The 19,300-nt window shown below is 50.5% G+C and overlaps 1 protein-coding gene across 2 annotated transcripts; it reads right to left on the minus strand.

Moving 5' to 3' along the window:
- Positions 1-224: 224 nt before the first annotated feature.
- LYAR (Ly1 antibody reactive) lies at positions 225-19,287 on the minus strand. Of its 2 annotated transcripts, XM_079769466.1 has the most exons (10): positions 19,145-19,287; positions 15,495-15,548; positions 12,612-12,786; positions 10,846-10,960; positions 10,137-10,244; positions 9,953-10,036; positions 5,591-6,008; positions 5,187-5,270; positions 4,119-4,204; positions 225-3,446 (listed from the first exon to the last, which is right to left on the minus strand). In XM_079769466.1, the coding sequence occupies exons 3-10, from the start codon at positions 12,731-12,733 to the stop codon at positions 3,312-3,314; spliced, it is 1,152 nt and encodes a 383-aa protein (XP_079625592.1). In that variant the 5' UTR covers positions 12,734-12,786; positions 15,495-15,548; positions 19,145-19,287; the 3' UTR covers positions 225-3,311. The 2 variants fall into 2 exon arrangements, with proteins under 2 accessions (XP_079625592.1, XP_079625591.1); XM_079769465.1 differs by lacking the exon at positions 15,495-15,548 and having other exon boundaries at positions 19,145-19,278.
- Positions 19,288-19,300: the final 13 nt, after the last annotated feature.

Raw genomic sequence — 19,300 nt, forward strand, 5'->3', positions numbered from 1 at the left:
CGCACCAACACCAGAAAGGGTACCCTGTTGTACTTCCCATTTGCGCCAGCAGGGGGCAGGAGACACCGGAACATGTGCAACAGCTGGCTTTCCCCAATTCGTCATTGGGGTTGAGGAATAATCTGCTGTTTTAACTTTCTTTTCTCTGTGGACAGATTTTTCACATAATCAGTCACAGCACGTCTTCCCCTTCCTGAGAGCGGGAGCGGGGCCTCCGCATCGCGAACAGCACCAGAAAGTCCCCCCCAGCTGGCTGGAGTTGACGTCAGAGAACATCTAGTCACTGTCCCTAGCTAGAGGGCTCAGGGCACCCAGGCACCAGGACAGAAGTGCAGACAGGACTGCTTTTATGCCACAAAGAGTCTGTGTCCTTCCATTGCTCAGCTCAATGTACTAAAAATCACAAAAGTAAATCCGCAAACGTACACATTTTGAACAGAGCCCGCAGGGAAAGCCCCTGCCAACCTCAGGCACGTCGAGGCACCACAGGTGGTACTGGCGGGCGAAGCCCTGCACACAGAGGCCACCTGGACTCAAGCTTTCCCTGGACTTCACCCCTGATACACAACCCTTGAGGGAACCATGGGCCCCCAAGTTAAAAACCACAAAATAGGAGAGAGCAAACACCTGCCCTTAAGGTTGGCAACCGAGAGCAGAGTGCCTGGCTGTGAGGGAGGAGCGGCCACTCCGCCGATCATGGCGTCAGGGCTCTGAAGAAGCCAGAGGCCTGGATTAGGGACCTCCATGAGCTGGCACAGAGAGCCCTCCTGACACAGTGACCGGGTCATGACAATGTTTGGAACCACTGGCTCTCCGTACAGACCCACGGTTCTCCAACATGTTCACATGGTAGAGCATCGGGCACTTCTGTGGACCGTCATGGAATACGGATCAGTTAAGTGACAAAACAACCAAGTGCTATAAAAGTTGATGCCAACTCCCATAGCATCTAAATTAGAATTGCACAGCAACAAGTGCCAAGAGGGTTAACTTTTATGCAGAAACCCCTTAATGCGGAGACAACCCTATTACCTTAACTTCCCTGACACCAGGAGAGAGTGCCGTTTCCGTTAGCTATGAGATGTCTCCGCTCGGATACCCTGGGCTGGAGCAGGGCCGTCCTGTCAGGTTCCCATTAGTGCCTGATGCAAACTTGCCGGCAGATGCCAAGAGCAGTGCTGTGGGGAAGCACCCGGAGAGCTGAGGCTCTCCCCGCCTTTGATCTCCAATGGAGAAACCCAATCTGCACACTACCACCGGCCTCCGGGAGTCGGCCTGGGGTCACCAGGTGGGCAGAGCGCAAAAGTAGGATTTCGGCAGCTCACAGTACCCACTCTGTGGCCAAACAAAGGCCTCGTCTTCCAAGCAGTGTCTGACCTCTCAACTCTGACATATGTATTTACTCAGCAATTACAACTCGCACTCCCGCAGGGACAGCTTGATCGCTTCTATCAAAGGGAATAAATTAAAGCTCGCCTGGATCCCATAGCAAAACGTAGCTCCAGGAGCCTCTCACTCAAACAAAGCTGCTCATTCACCAGCACATCCGCTTTCCCAGGAGCCTTCGCTGCTTTGTAACCAACACAGGATGCTCCAAATTACAGGAGTCCACAAATCTAATGATAAGGGGGCTGAGCAAGACCTGCGCTCCTTTCACTGTTAAGGACATGGTAGAGAATCTAAGAAGACGCCGGGGAGTTGCTATTCTGACTTATTTTTAGCATCACTTGAGACGGAAATCTGCTGAGAAAACCTGGAGGTACCATTTTCCAGTTGTATAGTCTAGTGCAAAGCCCCCGTGATTAAGTTTACTTGACAGTTTCAAAAAACAGAACTACCTTGAGAGATACAGATGGAAACTTGAGGAATATTAACTTTCAGTGCATTTGGGGGCAACATGAACCCCATCTACCCTCCTACACAGGGCAGCAGTGGAAACGTAAAAGCACTGGGAAACGTGTGGCTGTGGCTGTCAGAGCTGATACACACCCGGTGACTGAGCAGTTCCACGCCCAGGCATGCACTCGGCAGAAATGAGAGCATGTACGGACAGGAGACAGAAGATGTCCATTTCCTCAGAAACCCAGCCACCCTGGAAACAGCCAGCATCTCATCAACAGTAGAGGGGTGAGTCTGTACATTACAAAGACAGCATCACAGCAACGTGGATGGACCCTGGAATGCTGAGAGAGAAGCCAGACACCAAGGGCCCATGCCGTGCCACCATTCACATACAGCTCACGCTGACAGGGTGAGGAGACGGTTGCCGTTGGGCTACAAATAGCCCGTGTCTTAGATTTGGCACAGGTGTGTGCACCGAGTTGTCCATTTAGGTTTTTACCCATTTCTGTATGTATACTTCAGTAGAAAGTTTACATTCGAAAAATGGACCGTATGACCGGACCAGTGTCCTGAGAAATGGTTACACGTTAACTGGGAACTGGAGGATCGCCGCAGAACGTAAGTGCATTTCTGCATTAAGCATGCTGCCACTCTGCCGGCAAAGCGAGGGGTCTGGGGATGGGCCTCCCTGCAGCCAGCGCCGCAGCCCATGGTAAACCGCGGTCTGTGCGCACTCATGCGCATGAGGAGGGAACATTTCGGACACCTCCTACCTGCAGATGCCTGTGCACATCACGCTGTTACCTCTGGAAGGCAGCCTGACAGACAGAAACCCCGCGGCTCAGGGAGGCTATGAAGAAGCAAAGCCAGACTCACGGTCACGTCTCACCGTAGTACCGTGGAGCCCTGCTCTGAGCCCATTACTGCCCACTGCCTCCCCCATGGGTATGGGGGCGGGGGGGGAGTCTGCGGGTGCAAGTGGGTGGGTAAGGTGGCAGGAGGAAGAGAAAGACGCCCCAATACAGCAAGTTGGTAAGACCTTTCAAGAATCAATCCAGGGGCCTTAACCTAACACCCTCTGTCCCCACCCGGGGCGGGAGGCCTCACTCCCTTTCTGGGCGCACACTACAACCATACACCCCCCCCCATGCTGCTTCACCGCGCTTACCTGAGGTGGCCTGTCCCCTCCCTAAAGACAACGCACACCCACCCGGGGCACTCTGGGGTTGTCTCCTCCATCCTTGTGATGGAGAATGGTCTCAAGGACAAGAGGTAACAAGAACAGCAGGCACCGAGGCTATGGAGGGTTGAGGACAATATATAGTTTATTTTCTCATGAAAGATCTACCAAAAATATATATTCTCTTATAAGAAAGCAAAATTTGAGTTGTTATTATTACATGTTTTACAAACAGCAGTGAAAGGAAGAAATCAACAGAATGGACTCAGTTTATTAAATATAAAAATGTTCACTTCAAAAGTTTGACCTTGTCCTTGAGTAACTTGAAGGCGGGGTTCTTGCTGACTTTCTTGTTGAAGATGGCCAGGAGCTCCTCCTCAGACCTGTGGTGTTCGTCTGTCACCGCGTAATACTGAGCCAAAACCTTCACCAAAGAGAACGACTGTCAAATAGGGTCACTGTCCTGAAGATTTACCTACCATGTTCTTTAACCCAGAAGGGGGCGACAGTAAGAAATAAAAGCAGCCCAGGTGCTGGCTACACAGGGGCTGTGCTTGTGAAATCTGTGCAGCGGCACATGTGAGCACCTGGCTGCATGTGGGTCAGATGTCGATAAAAAACTAAAAACCAAAGAAGAAAGCAGCCCTAACCGGTTTGGCTCAGTGGATAGAGCGTCGGCTTGCGGACTGAGGGGTCCCAGGTTCGATTCCAGTCAAGAACATGTAGCTTGGTTGCGGGCACATCCCCAGTGTCCGGGAGTGTGCAGGAGGCAGCTGATCGATGTTTCTCTCTCATCAATGTTTCTAACTCTCTATCCCTCTCCCTCTCTATAAAATTCAATAAAATAGATTTTTTAAAAAGAAGAAGAAAGCACTGCTCTGGAATAATGGCAAACTATCTAGAATAATACTTTCAAAATCATGCACGCACTGCTCCGACTAAGAAGTGATGTGAGTCGGCCCCATTTCCTCCCCACGAGACCAGAGGGGTTACCAGAGCACCATAAGTGAGACACACACACATTTACAGTATTTTAGGGGTTTTAAAGTAAAGAACCGATTCTCCCCAGCTGGTGTACCTAGGTTCGTGTGCATACCTTTTTCCTTAGCTTTTTGACTGCTATTTCATTGTCTGGGGCCTGCTTCAGGACTGCTTTAATAGTCCCCTTCCAATTGAATTTACCTACAATACAAAGAATAACATGCAAAACACGGTGTTTTGTTGTTCTACCAGAAGGGAAAGGAAATGAGTTCTGCACCATCTATTTGCTGCCCCGGAAAGGAATGAATCCTGAATGGGCAGGGTACCAGAACACCGTGGAGCAGGCACTGGGCCTGTCCAATCACAGTGGCCTAAAAGCACCGCTACCCTCACCGTTCTTGTTCTGAGTGAGCAGGTTAAGCAGGCAGCATAAACAGCATCACCACTACAAATTCCTGTACAAAGATAGAGTTGCTTCAAAGGACCTCAGCAAGATTCATTAAGCATCCACGGAGATCGTGGGGCTGAGCACAGTGAGCAAGACAGAGGGGAGCACAAGGAGCTTAACCTTGAACGAGAGGGGACAGCCGCAAACATCACACACATGGGCCACAGGACTCAAAGCCTTCACGTGAATCTGTAATTACCTCACAGTAAATACTTTAAAAAATTAAAGTTGGGGAGTGGGGGGTTCCAAGCGAAGAGCTCTAACCCAACTGGGGCAGTCACTGAACCTCCATCAATAAAGCCTCAGTTCCCATGAGTCCTTGGATCTCGTAACTGGCAGGACCCCGGGGCTGCTTGGGGCCTGAGGAACGGGAGCAGCGTGTGGAGGAGGCAGCCTGGAGAGGCGCCTCCCAGGCCAGGGACTGGATTCGGACAAGGACACGTGCCAGCAAGGAGGCATCAGGGACAGACCCGGAGATAAGAGGGGAGCAGCCAGGTCTGGCTGGAAGACAGGAAGGGGACCGGGTCTGGGAAAGCACGTGGGTTTACAGTTCCAAAGATAATGCGTATTTCCAATCCAGACTGCTTTCCCCTTTATCCTTAAAGCTGGACAGACACGCTGTAGGCGTGACTCTCAGCCCTCGCTGGGTACTTTGGAGTCACTCACGCCCCGGAGAACTTGGCTCACCTCCTCCTCCCAACCCAGAGGGCAGAGCTTTCCAAATGACAGTGCTACCTTTTGCAGGAGCTTCATGGTTTTCTGGTTCTCCGCCCTCAGCCAGTGCTGGGAATTTAATCTTCTTCTTAGAATACGCTTCAACTAAGTAGAGATTAAAAAATAAATAGAGATTTTGCATTTCTGACATCTACACTTAATGCATCGTCCATGGCCAGCCCCTTCCTTCCATCATCTTCTCATCCCCCAAGCAACCCAGCCCGTGGGGTTTCTCCTCCCAGACAGTGGGGGAAACCGGGAGTTGAGAGGTGAGGTCACGTGCCTGGACTCCGCCCAAGTTGCCCTGACCCTACAGCTTATGCTCTTTGCATTACTTGGTTCAAAATGCAAGATCTAACAGATTTTACATACCCCAAATTCAGAGCATGACCATTTTAACAAACCCTGCAGCACACGCCACACACCTTCGGAAAGCTTCCGCTTCCTCTTTCCCGCGTTTGTCTCTTCCTTGTCCACGGCTCCATTCACTCCACACTCGCCCGCGCTCCTCGGCCCCTGGCTCTTGTTCCCTGCGGGTGCGGGGCCCGTGGCCTCGGGGGCACCCTCCCCTCCCGCCTCCGGCTCAGCCTCAGGTCTCAGTTTGCGCTTTTTAGACTTCTGACTCTTGGACTTCTCTTGGTGGTTTTCTAATTTTAGTTCCTTCTTTTCTTTTTTCCTTTTCTTCTGCCGCTCTTCCTTCCTTTCTCGCTTATTCTTCTTTGCCTCTGCTTGTCCTGGCGTGGTGGCATTGGCTTTGGCAGGTGCCACCGTGGTGGTGGTTTCCGCAGGTGGCTTTGCCACTGGGTTGAGTGGCTGTTGATCTTGCCCTTTACTAGCTGGTTCCTTTTTATGAAGCAAAACCAAGAAACACGTAAGTATTCCTTCCACACACACCTGTTCACGACCTGCATGTATCTACTGAGCACACTGTTCCAAGAAAAATGTCTTTATTACTTACCATTTTAGAACTGTGACGCCCCCAGTTAAAATGTAGCAGTAAATACACAAAATGAGAAGAACTCCCCCAGCCCACACCCCTCTCTGCATTTTTGAAACATTTTAGTTATTTATATATTTTTTAAATATTTTTATTGATTTCAGAGAGGAAGGGAGAATGAGACAGAAACATCAATGATGAGAGAGAATCATTAATCAGCTGCCCTCTGCGTACCCCCTACCAGAGGCCGAGTCTGCACCCCGGGCATGTGCCCTTGACCGGAATCAAACCCGGTTTCCTTTGGTATACAGCCAATGCTCTGTCCACTGAGCCAAACCAATTAGGGCCCCCTCTCTGCATTTACCAGGCATTTCGTCCCACTGGAAAAGGAAAGAATCCTTAAATCACTTCCACCAGACCTTTAATTATGGCTCACAATTCACCTTTCTTTCCAATGAAGGAGAGCACCCACGTGGGGCAGAAACTAGGTTTATGTACCTGCAGGCCTGGGTTCAAGTTCCAGCTCTGCCAATTACCAGGTGACTCGGGGCAAGTTATTTACCTGCTCCAGACTGTCTCCGCGTCTGTACATGGGAGGCAGGAACCCTTCCTCATACTGCTCATGTACAGATAAAATAGGAAACGTCACGCACTCAGTGCACCAGCCCAATGCACGAGAAGGGCTTTGTAAACGAGCAAGCGCCAGACAGAGGCCTAATCGAACCGTCATTCAGACTAGGTGGCTCCCGAGAGGCAGTCCGGGACACCTGGGAGTCAAGAATGGTGGCTAAGGAATCACGGAAAACTGACTACATGCGCTGGGGTGGGGAGAGCCTCCCACTCACTGCATCCCTTATTCAAACCAGCACATGGATCATATTTTAATTTTTTAAAAATATGTTTTTATTGATTTCAGAGAGGAAGGGAGAGATAGAAACATCAATGATGAGAGAGAATCATTGATCAGCTGCCTCCTGCACGCCCCACACTGGGGATGAAGCCTACAACCTGGGCATGTGCCCTGACCGGGAATCAAACCCGGGACCCTTCAGTCCGCAGGCTGACACTCTAGCCACTGAGCCAAACTGGCTAGGGCTGGATCCTATTTTTAAAAATAATTTCAGCCCTAGCTGGTTTGGCTCAATGGATAGAGCGCCAGCCTGAGGACTGAAAGGTTCGATTCCAGCCAAGGGCACATGCCTGGGTTGCAAGCTCGATCCCCAGTAGGGGGCGTGCAAGAGGCAGCCAATCAATGATTCTCTCTCATCATTGATGTTTCTATCTATCTCTCCCTCTTCCTTCCTCTCTAAAATCAATAAAATACATATTTTAATAAAATAAAATAAAATAAAAATAAAAATAACTTCAGCACAGCAAGTCCCACTGTCTGCTGTACTCCGTGACTCGAAATCTCTACGCCAGCCCTACCCACGAGCGGGCGCAGAGCTACCCACTGAACTTCCACGGCCGTAAGGTGCCTGTCAGGTAGGGAGAGGGCCAGTGGCAGCAGCTCCGGGAAATCCCGAGACTTATGAGTCCGCAGACCGGGCCCACGTTCCATCTGTGAGTTACCAGCCAGTTTACTCGACAAGTCACCTCCAGTCTTCACCCTCTGGAGACTAGGTCACAAGAAGGGAGCTACTGTCCCCCAAGACACACCAAATAAAGGACTGGCTTTAACTCAAGTACAATAGGAAGTCATGCCTCCCTCTGACATCAATGCTCACCCTCTGGCAGAAGAGTGTTAACTAAATTGGGGTTTCTTGGTAGCAGTTCAGAGAAATAAAGTCGTCCAGGCACACGGAGTGCGGGGCAAGGAGCAGAGAATGAGTTCAGATACTCTCAGGAGGAAGGGGCAAAGAAGCTTCCCTCCTGCCCTGTAATTGTGTTCATCTGCGTATCCGTTATTATCATCACCACCAATGGCCCCAGATCTCAGCCTGCCATCTGCCAATCCAGACCAAGTCTCTAGCTGGTGCTTTGCCTCCACACCCCAACCCACAGAGGGGAAGGAGCGGGGAGGCAGGAGGCACACACCCACGCAACAGTGCCTGGTCAATCCATTCCATCTTCTTTCTACTTCATGCCAGGCTCTCCTCCAATGTGGTCTCCTCAGTACCACGCTCACTGGCTCTTATCTAACAGAGCACCCTGCTTTGCTCTCTGTCCCTCCTCCTGCCTTCTATTTCTTCCTAATGCTTATCACAACCTGATATTGTAGCAAAAACCCACACATATAGTTGTCTGTCTCCCCGACGAGAATACAGCTGCATGAGGGCAGGACTGATTACAGCTGCATCCAGAGACCTGGTGTGAGTTGTGCTGGGTATAAAAAGTATCATGTAGAAGAGAAAGCTGCCAACCTAATGCCCAGCACAGAGTAAAGGGAGGGATAAAATTGCAGGCATGAACGAACAGGGCTTCAGGACCCCTTGCTTTGCACCAAACACTGGGATATGCTGTGAAGTTCACGGAACACAGGCAAACCAAAAATAAGCTCAGGTTACCACGAGCTGTTTATTGATTATTAATTCCTAATATGTTAACAGCTTCAAAAGAACTTAAAAAAACCCACTACAGTTAAACTTAGTTATTTCAAATCTTTGATTCTTAGTAAAATTAACGGCAATAACCTTTAAAAAATAGGTGCCACATAAAGGCCAATTCAATGATTGGTTATAAGGTTTCAAAGGCCCAATGTGTGTATTTTGAGACAAATGCTAGATATACTGCCAAGATAAAGTTTCATTTTTATCTCAATTTGCTGCCTAAACTATTCTCTCTGTATAAAGCAAATCAACTCCCTACAATGTGACCAAAGTAAAAGACCAGCCAGACCCACTGTTGTCGTTTCTTAAACTACTAATGATGTGCTCACTCCGGCAGCACGCACACTAAGCTTGGAACGATACAGAGATCAGCATGGCCCTGTGCAAGAGGAAACGCAAATTCGTGAAGTGTTCCACATTTAAAAAACTACTAAAGATATAACTCTGAATGGGATGTAAGCTCCAAAAAGGAAGAAAGTGCAACTGAATTAAGGTGATAAAATCAAATTAACAATGTAACCAACACTGTGGCTACACAATATCAAACCCAGACCCTCTGCACCTGTATCCACATCTAAGGACTCGCATTTCCAACCTTTTTGACAGGCAGTTGACTGACTTAAACGCACAGAATTCTCCCTCCACTGGAAGGGAAGAGACGGTGCTTACCGAGTGCCCGCTGAAAGGTAGGCATAAGGTGGGTGCTTTTGTAGTCTCATCTACTTTAAAGCGACAGCAGGTAAGAGCCCTGGTGACCCCCTCCCCTTACCTAGAAGACCACCTAGGCACTCCGTCCTCACCTGCTTCTCTTCCTTCATGGCACTATCACCACCTGAGCTAGCTCACAGTTTTGTTCACGGCCTGGCAGAGATCAGGCACTCATAAGTACTGAATGAATGAATGAATGAATATGATCCACCTTTTAAAGAAAAGGAACCGAGGCTCACAAGGTAAGTGACATGCCCAAGATCAAACATATGGCAGAGAGCAGCAGGGATTCAATCCAGCCAGGACTGTCAGACACCCAGAGCTCCTGTTCTTTCCAATACGTCCACCCCCTGCTTTCTAAGCAAATCGTTCCAGGTTAGCTGCTACCACTGTCAAACATGGGGATTAAATGCCTTTCTGTGCACAATAAGAACTCTTCTCTGCAAGGCATTCAGTTATTCCTTCCCATAAACGAAGGCCCAAGAGGCTCTCCGAAAGAGAAGGCTGTCTTGACCTCCAAAAATAAGAATTCCCACTGCATTCTTACTCAGCATGTCTGCCACACTACAAATCTAAAATTAGATCTGACTTACATTGCTGGAAGCTTCAGAAAAGATATTCCACACCTGCTCCAGAATCGATTCATTATGAACTTTTAAACTGTTCTTCATCCAATTCTATAAGGAAAAAAGAGGGGGGGAAGTCCCATTGAACAGTAAACACAGCTGTCCCTGATGGGCCCATGTCCCCAGTCAGGGAGCCATATCAAATACATACCTGAAATTTTGCCTTTTTCCTGGGAATGTTGTCAAAACCACTAATTTGCTCTAAAAGTTCTCTCACTTTGGGGCTGACATTAGGCCTTTTTATTAATTCATTAACTTTCTACAAAAAAGAAAGACAAAACAAAAATAATAAACAACTGACACATACGTTTCATGTAGCCAGGGCTACAGAATCCACATGTCAAGTCCCGATTTTGTATTAATGTCTATTCTTATAAATCCAACATAGCATTGGAAGCCCTGGCCAGAGCAAGTAGGCGAGAAGAAATAAAAGGCATCCAATTTGAAAAGAAGTAAAATTATTTCTGTTTTCAGCCAACATGGTCTTATATGTGGAACAACCTACAGATTCTTCAAAAAGAACCTTTAGAACCAATAAACAAATTCAGGAGAATTGCACTCAAAAATCAAGCTGCATTTCTACAAACAGACAATCTGAAACGGAAACTAAGAACTTAAGCAAGGAATGTATATAATACTGAGTTAAAACTACAGAACACTGCTGAAAGAAAGAAGACACAGATAAATGGAACTGTTCATGGGCCGGAAGCCTCATTAAGATGTCAACACGACCCTTGGTCTAGCTAAGGCGTGCTGTTTCTGGGTCTTGTCTGCTTGGCGAGGCATTTATTCTTGGTTTCTTAGGCTTCCAAAGAAAAGTGGAAGGGTCAGCTGAGACCACTAGATGACTCAGAACGTACCTGCACCCACGCCTGCTGCTTGATATCGCCTTTGTGGGCTTTCCCTTCATAACCTTTGCCGCCGTACTTCTGGTCTTCACTTATGCATTTCACATGGTTTTTATAGTCCTCGCCCCTGTGAGGTGACACAGGTCCCACTGTTAGGTGCACTCTCAGCGGAGGCTGTGTGATGTCAGCACGCTGCTCCTGCCTTCGGCAGTCCACGCCGGCCCACTGCGCACGCCCCCCACCTACTTCACTTACTGTGCTCACACCCTGCTGCAGAAACACATTTTCCTAGCTCCAAACTGTTCAATAGGAAACCCACCACCAAACTTTCCATGCATTTTTTCAACAGGAATATTGAATCATAATGTACAACTGAAACTAATTTGTTATATGTCAATTATACTTCAATAAATAAATATTTTCTAAATAGGGATTATCCGGTCACTAAAAAGTTCTGGGTCTCTGAGTCAGAAAAAAGAAAACTCAATTCTGTCTCTGTCTTTCGGAAGCTGTATGGGGCCCTCAGGGAAATGTGTGGGCAAGGTCAGGCACAAACTCCCTGGAGGGAAAGAACCTGTTTTATACATCAATCTTCCTCCTAGGATCAGGTACAAGCAAAGACTTGAGTCATTTCCAAAAACAGTTTTTAAATATCACTGCTCTAGCCCTAGCCGATTTGGCTCGGTGGATAGAGCATCGGCCTGTGGACTGACTGAAGGGTCCCAGGTTGGATTCCGGTCAAGGGCATGTACCTTTGTTGCAGGCACATCCCCAGTAGGGGGCGCGCAGGAGGCAGCTGATCAATGCTTCTCTCATCAATGTTTCTAACTCTCTACCTCTCTCCCTTCCTCTCTGTAAAAAAATCAATAAAATATTTTTTAAAAATCAATAAAATATAAAAATAAATAAATAAATATCACTGCTCTAGAATAAAATAAAACAGACTGTTAGTAAACATCTCTCAAATGCACGTGCACCTTTTGACTGGCTGCCTCTGAGGCTTAAGGGGGGGAAGATGGAGGAAGTTAGCCAGCATCGGACCACCCTGGAGATGCAGCCGGATGAACACTCAAGGCCTGTCCTGCCCCTCCCCCAGTTCCTCACCTTTCCAGAGACATCCCCTCCCCCAGTGGAACCCCAGCATCACCTCCAATTTCCTGGGAAGGACTTAGGCTTCCCTCTCAGACACCCCCTCACTGTGAATCAGCAAACTTCTTTCTGGTTTATAAACCCTCTCTTCAGTGTGACCAGCACCCCATACCCTGAAACTTTACTCCAGGGTCCCGTCCCAGGGTCTGGAATGGTGGCAACGAGATGACAGCAAGCGCCACTGATGGGTCAGATGCTCTGATCACCTCAATTCCCTTCCTGTCTTCTTTTTAAATCATCTGGACCAGGCAGATGGACTTGTAACCCACTTTTAATTTTTTTCATAATTTCTTTCCTCAAATTTGCCTCTGATTTTTTTTTTAAATATAGTTTTATTGATTTCAGAGAGGAAGGGAGAGGGAGAGAGAGAGAGAGAGAAAAACATCAATGATGAGAGAGAATCATTGTTCGCTGCCTCCTGCACGCCCCCTACTGGGGATCAAGCCTGCAACCCAGGCATGTGCCCTTGATCAGAATGGAACGTGGGACCATTCAGTCCACAGGCTGACGCTCTATCCACTGAGCCACACCAGAGAGGGCGTGCTTCTGTTTTTTAAAGCTTTGTGGAAACAGTGCTTCCAAAACTGGCCTGGACCTTCCTATGGATACAGGAGTTCCTTGGAACTTACCAGAAATCTTTACCACAGTCAATGCAGGACAGGCATTCGCAGTTCCTGCAAACAGCCACATGCTTTTCCACTTGTATTTTCTTCACTGATTCACCACATGCATTGCATGTAAAAAATACCATTTTTAGCTAAATGATTAAATATTCTCTATCCAAGATAGGCTTTAAATCTTGTCCTAAAAAGAGTAAAAGGAAAGGGGAAAAAAAAAGATAATTTTCATTATAATCTGAAGTTTTTATTCCCAATAAATGATCACACAGCTAACTTTTCAACCATAATTTCACATGAAAATAACTAAAATAACAAAATCAAAGTTGATTAACAATCTATATACAACTCTACCACCACGTAAGCAAAATTATAATTAACAGTGATACTAATGGCTAAGTTGAATGCATGTTTACCATGTGCTGGGCCCTCTAAGAGCTTTACACATATTAATTTATTTAATCCTCACAGCACCCCTATGAGGGAAAAGCTATTGTTCACACTTTACATGAGGTATTGAAGCAGAGAGAGATTAAGTAACTTGCCCAAGGTCACACAGCAGTAGAATCAGGATTTAAACTTGGCAGGCTATCTCTAAGGATGAAGTTTTGGGGGCATTAAGTAAAATACCTTACATTTTCTAATAACTTTCTCTCTCCCTCTGTCCCTCCTTCCCTCTCTCACACTTACGTGTGCACTGCAAATTATCTCAGGTCCCCAAATTCAGGAAGAGCATAATGAGGGGAGGAGGGGAGGGAGCTTTAGAGTCGAGAAGAGGCCTACAGATAATTTCTATAGGGCACACAAACATTCACGGCGGCATTGCTGTGCGTCCTCAGTGTTAACACAGGAGGAGGGGAGGGAGCTTCAGAGTCGAGAAGAGGCCTACAGATAATTTCTATAGGGCACACAAACATTCACGGCGGCATTGCTGTGCGTCCTCAGTGTTAACACAGGAGGAGGTGCCTCAGGCTGAGTAGACAGGATGAGGGGCCTCCTTCTGTGGCTCTTTGTGGATCGATAGAGAAACGGAACCTGCAGCTGTGCTAACTGCTGGGCACTGGGTCACTGGAGGGCGGTCACAGACCCTGCTGTCCCCGGCACTGTGTCAACATGACCTGCGTCTGCACAGATACATAACCATTTAAAAATTCATGGAGCTGCTACTGTGCTCCAAAAACAAACCCATCTGCAAGTGTGACAGAGTCCCAGTAACTTTCCACCTGAGAGGACTGCTGTTTTATATCTAAGCTCCACAGCAACACGACTGAGAACTGCTGAACTGAACCCGGCACTTCCTTGCTCGCTGTGAAAATTAAGGCAAGGATCAAGTAAGTGGGTGCAATGCGCTTCAGGGCAAGACTTCTTCCCAAACCCTTCAGCACACAGGCGCATCTCCTGGTTCCCAGGGCATGCCCGTGCCTGCGTCCCCCTCCTCCACCGCCCTGCCGGTCACTGCCGGTCACTGCTGGTCACTCCTGAGCAGAGATCAGGGCTGCTCACGCCCGCTCAGCCTTGAATGGAAATGTACATCCTGGCTGCAGCTCCAGGCTTTACAAAGGCCCAGCTGATCTCTCATGGAAGCCTCTGGCTCTCCCCGGCACTGCCGGACATCAGCGTGCCTGCTGGCTACGCGCAAACGCCCTGGTCCCGGGTCCCCTCCTCAGCTCGCCATCCGGGTCAGTGAGCAAGGGAGGGCATGTGGTCAGCTACAGCCTGGCACCGAATCCAGAGGAAAGCAACACAGCTGTTCGTTCTAGGATGTGCAGCAACCACACATCTTCTCACCTGGTTATGGTGCAGACGTGTGACACAGCTGCCCGCCTGGAGAGCTGGCATCACGTGGACTAGGACGCAGCTCCTCCAAGCTTAGCACTGTGCACACGGCAGAGGGATGCTCAGGCGGATGCTGCCCGCCCCTCAGGGAGAACAAGGGCTGGAACAAGAGCCAGCACCACCCAACCGAATCAATAGTCTGGAGGGGCACTCTGGTACAAGGACAAGGGCAAACCACCAACTCGGCTCGAGAAACAGAAGGCCATTATACACAAGGCAGAAGCAGAGCGATAAGCCACTTATCTGCTGGAAATGTGTAAGTTCTTCCATAATGAAACTCAACAATGAAAAACACTCCCTCAGAATGAAGCTATGGCCAAGGGCTTTCTGGCCTTCCCTGCTGAGGTCTCCTCTGTTTTCTGATCGCAGGGGAGAGGGGGGACGGGCTTCGGCAAGTGTGCGATCCCATTGGGAGGCTCGGTCTGTCATCGCGGAAGGTGCGGAGTTAAAGGCCTGGGAAGGACAGGTGGAAACAAACCGGCTGGACTGAAAGAAGCCAGTGACATTGACAAAAAAGATGCTGGGAATATCTGTGCAAAACGTCCTCTCTCTGGGGATGAGCCACACACAGTGTAAACACCAGCCAGGAGGGGATTGGTCTGATCACGTGTCCACCAAAAAACACACCTCCAGCCTCTTCCCTCAGTCTGTACCGCTAATGCCCGCATCTAGAGATGCGCTCCTTTTCCTTTAAGGCCGAGCGCGGGGCTTGCACAGTGAGTCAGAACCTTCGCTGCATTTTTACTCTTGATATGAAATGGGGACACGATGGCCACCTGCTTGCTAGGGAGATAAATGAGGCCGCAGGGAGCTTACCCTCACTTATTCAGAGCCAGAGGACATCCCAGCACCAGCTGAGGGTCACCTTGATCAGGCCTCGTACCCGCCCAGCCCCCCGGGGAAACACCTGTCATTATGCAGGACGCACTTGTGTGTCTGTGTGGGGGGTGGGCTGCAAGGAACAGCAAGCTGAAAGCCGTCCTAACTGCACAGCAGACAGGAAGGAGGCCAAGGTCCGTGCAGGCGGAACAATTTCAGAAGTGCAAATGCGACACTTACAAAAATACACCATGTGAAAAGTCAGCCCCGCCAACTGAAGATAGCAAGCATTGCCTAAAACAAGAAATTAAACTCATTAACATTTCACAAGACGAAATAAATGTTAGAGAAATTTAAATAATTAAACAGAGAGGTAAATTTCTAACAGAAATTAGGGGAGCGGGAAACACGCTGCATGAAGATGTTGGGACACCGTCTGCTGGGCTCGACGTCAAACACTCAGTGTTTAGCCCCAAGTGTAAAAAGATGGCATTCTCCACGGGCTGAGCCTAAACCAGAGCCCAGAGCCCGCTTTTCCTTCCTGGCTCCTCACAGGCCCAAGGCTGGGTCCCCACCCAGGAAGGAATGCTGTGTCCTTCCTTCTAGAGAAGGGCAAGTAGGACGCAAGGCTGTGGACTGGCTGAGCACATGGGGGTCCTCGTCCCAGATAAGTCGCTGTAATTCAACTCAGCAGAATTTACTGAATGCCAAGTGTGCACTGGGATCCACCCACACCCAGGTATCCCCCAAACCCCTCAAAAAATGTGGACCAGGTCCTCTGTGTGAGCTTCTGCTGTCTATTCGTTTGACTGGGCAATTTACCGAGTTCTCATCACGTGCTATGATCCGAGAAAAGGGTGATGAATGATGAACACAACCATTAGCTCTCCGCAAAGCCATTTCCCATTGATGATCACAGCGGCACCACCACCCAGACTCCGGGCGGCTGTGAGTGCCTGGAGACGCCTGCCCTGTCTCTCCGCCATGACTTGCCCTGTCCTTGGCCATCCCTTGGCATCTGGGATCTTGAGGCCCTCATCCCCCAAAACTCAGAGGCTCTACAAATGACCTTCCACTTTAAAATATAAGGACCCTAAGTCTTAAATCTTAAATATGAGGACTGCGCAAACCACCCGCGTCACAGGAAGGAGGACCGGTGTGGGGAAATGGTGCGGAGTTGAGGGGTAGAGGCAGCATCTGCCAGGGGCTGGGACCTGAGGAACTTATCAGCATGTAGCCATGACCTGTTGAACTGGGCCTGGACTGATCTGGGCTGCAGCCCGCACCTGCCAATCAAAAACTAAATGACCTCAAGTTGCACTAACTTGAATGCTTACCCATAAAATCTTAAGAGCATTGTGCAGAACGTGAAAGAAGATACCAGCTATGAAAGACTCATCCTTCCCCAATGGTAGGATTTGATTTGCACATCAATGCTGTTACACCCGGTCCCCACCTACACCCATACTTCTTTAAAGGTGACCTTCAATCCCCCCATCTAATCTAATAATCTAATCTAATAATAGACAAATATGCAAATTGACCGCACCTTCGCTACGCCCAAGCCACGCCCACCAACCAATCAGGACAAATATGCAAATTATCCAAAGATGGCGGCTAATTTGCATATCGCGACAGCGTAGAAAGAAGCCAAGAGCTGCAGAAGGGAGCAAAGCTGCAGAGAAGCAAGCAAGCCGGGGGGAGGAGAAGGGAGGAGCGGAGGCGGGGCCGGGGGAGAAGGGAAAAGCAGGCGGGCTGGCAGAGAAGGCGGGGCGGGGGAGAAGGGAGGAGTGGAGGCGGGGCCAGGGAAGAAGGAAGGAGAGTGGGCTGGTGGAGAAGGCGGGGCGGGGGAGAAGGGAGGAGCGGAGGCGGGGCCGGGGGAGAAGGGAAAAGCAGGCGGGCTGGCAGAGAAGGTGGGGCGGGGGAGAAGGGAGGAGCGGAGGCGGGACCGGGGGAGAAGGGAAGAGCGGAGGCGGGGCCAGGGGAGAAGGAAGGAGAGCGGGCTGGCGGAGAAGTTAGAAAAGCAGGGGGGCTGGCGGAGATCGGGGGGCGGGGGACAAGGGAGGAGAGCAGGCAGGGTGGGGTAGAGTGCAGCAGGAAACCCTATTGCAGGATTTTTCCTGCAACGGGAACGCTAGTCTATCTTCATAAATTCACTCCCCACCCCACGGGTGCTACTCTACCTGATAACAGGTTTCCTTCTGGGATTGGATTTGTGGTTATTTTTAACCCCCATCCCTACATTTTTACAAAAATGACATTCACTATTCTTAAAACACTAGAGGCCTGGTGCGTGAAAGTCTTGCACTGGATGCGGGGGAGGGGGCGGAGAAGGAGGGGTTCCCACAGCCCAGATTGCGAGAGGGCCCAGGCCAGGCTGAGGGACCCCACCGGTGCATGATCGGGGCCGGGGAGGGATGCAGGAGATTGGCCAGCTAAGGAAGGACCTCAGGAGGGCTCCAGGGCGTGCCCAGCCCACCTTACTCAGTCCCTATGGGCCGGACCCCAGCAGCAAGCTAACCTACTGGTTGGAGTGCCTGCCCCCTAGCGGTCAGTGCACGTCATAGCGAGCGGTTGAGCAGCCTTAGAATATCATTAGCATATTACACTTTGATTGGTTGAAGGGCTGACCAGAGGACCGGACACTTAGCATATTCGGCTTTTATTATATAGGGTTCTCTCTCACACACACACACACAGACCTAAACCCCACCGCCACCGCCAAAAGAGCCCTGTGACAGGCCAGGCTGGCAACCTCAGCAGTCCCCACGAGCACTGTGACCTCAGCTATCACTGTTCCCCTGAACTTCCAAGTTCTCCCATCTGTGAAACAGGGGGTCAGGCCAACGAGACTAGCCTAAGAGAATTCCAAGAAACCACGGGGATGGTGCAAGGGAAGGCCAGGCAAGCACAGACTGTCCACCGAGTAAGTACCGTCCACGGTCCCACCTAAGCCCCCGAATGTGGGGTGCATTCACGCAGGACCTCTCCCTTGCTCTTTGCAAAAAACCCACAGGTAGTAGGTAGGTACACCGATCTCCACTTCCCCGGTGAGCAAACCGAGGCGGGGAGAAGCCAGCCCAACCTCACGCCCGCCCCACACACTACATCCCCGGTACTGCTTTCAGCAGCCTCCCTTCACTGGTGTAGTAACCGTCCGTGGACGTCTCCTACCTGCCAGGCTCTGTGCTAGGCACGGGGGTGGGGTGGGGTGGGGGTGGGCTGGGGGAGAGCTGTGTGAGCAAGTCCCGGGGGGCCCCTCTCTGCAGCAAGGTCAGCCTGCACCTCCACCTCCTTCCCCACACGTAGGAGCTGCAGAACACCCTGACCCTTCCCGAGCCCCACAGGTCCCAAGCCCCGCCACAGCTGCTGAACGCGTGTGCGCTCCTGCGACCCTCACACAGTGCCCGGAGCTAGTTCTGCGTTATTCCCTTTTGACAGCCGAGGACCATGAGCCACAGCGAGGCTAAGTAACTCGCAGCCGGTCTCGCGTGCCGTTGGTGGCGAACCGGGATCCACACGCTGTGGTTCTGGCCCGAGGTCCCAGCTCTCACCCACCCGCCCTGAGGCCGCCTCTCTCCGGACCGAGCCCCCCGACCCCGAGCAGACAGGAGCCTGTCCCCCGCGTGCAGCCAGCCTGAGCCCAGCCCGGCGGGGGCCGCGTCTGCTCTGCCCCGAGCAGAGAGAGATTCGGTTTTAAAACCGGGAAGAGCCGGTCCTTCTAAGCCCGGGACTCCTTCCACTCCCCGGAGCACGAATCGGATCCGCAGGGGTGGCCTCATCCCGTGCGGACAGGCACCCTGAGGGCGAAAACGCAGGCAAGGCCACGCCGCCCCCTCACTCTCTGAGCCCGGCTTCCCAGGCCGGACCCCTGAGTCGCCGCTCCTCACCTCTCAGCCGGCGTCCGCCAACGGTTTCAACCGGCCGCGGGGAGCACGTGGGATCGCCGGCCGCCCGCCCGCCCGCCAGCCCAGCGCAGCCGCCGCCGCCCGCCTCCGCTTCCCGGCGCAGAATTCGTTTCAGAGCTGCCCCGCGCATGCGCGCCG

This window comes from Cnephaeus nilssonii (assembly GCF_951640355.1).
Source record: "Cnephaeus nilssonii genome assembly, chromosome: 1".
NCBI classification, from domain to species: Eukaryota; Metazoa; Chordata; class Mammalia; order Chiroptera; family Vespertilionidae; genus Cnephaeus; species Cnephaeus nilssonii.

What these genes read in the sequence shown, in the direction of transcription:
- LYAR (XM_079769466.1), bottom strand. Translation starts at nt 12,733, where the DNA reads ATGGTATTTTTTACATGCAATGCATGTGGTGAATCAGTGAAGAAAATA. An exon ending in AGCAGCAGGCGTGGGTGCAG is followed by an intron (nt 10,245 to 10,845) that starts GTACGTTCTGAG and finishes TCTTTTTTGTAG; the next exon opens with AAAGTTAATGAATTAATAAA. An exon ending in TTTCTGAAGCTTCCAGCAAT is followed by an intron (nt 6,009 to 9,952) that starts GTAAGTCAGATC and finishes CTTCATAAAAAG; the next exon opens with GAACCAGCTAGTAAAGGGCA.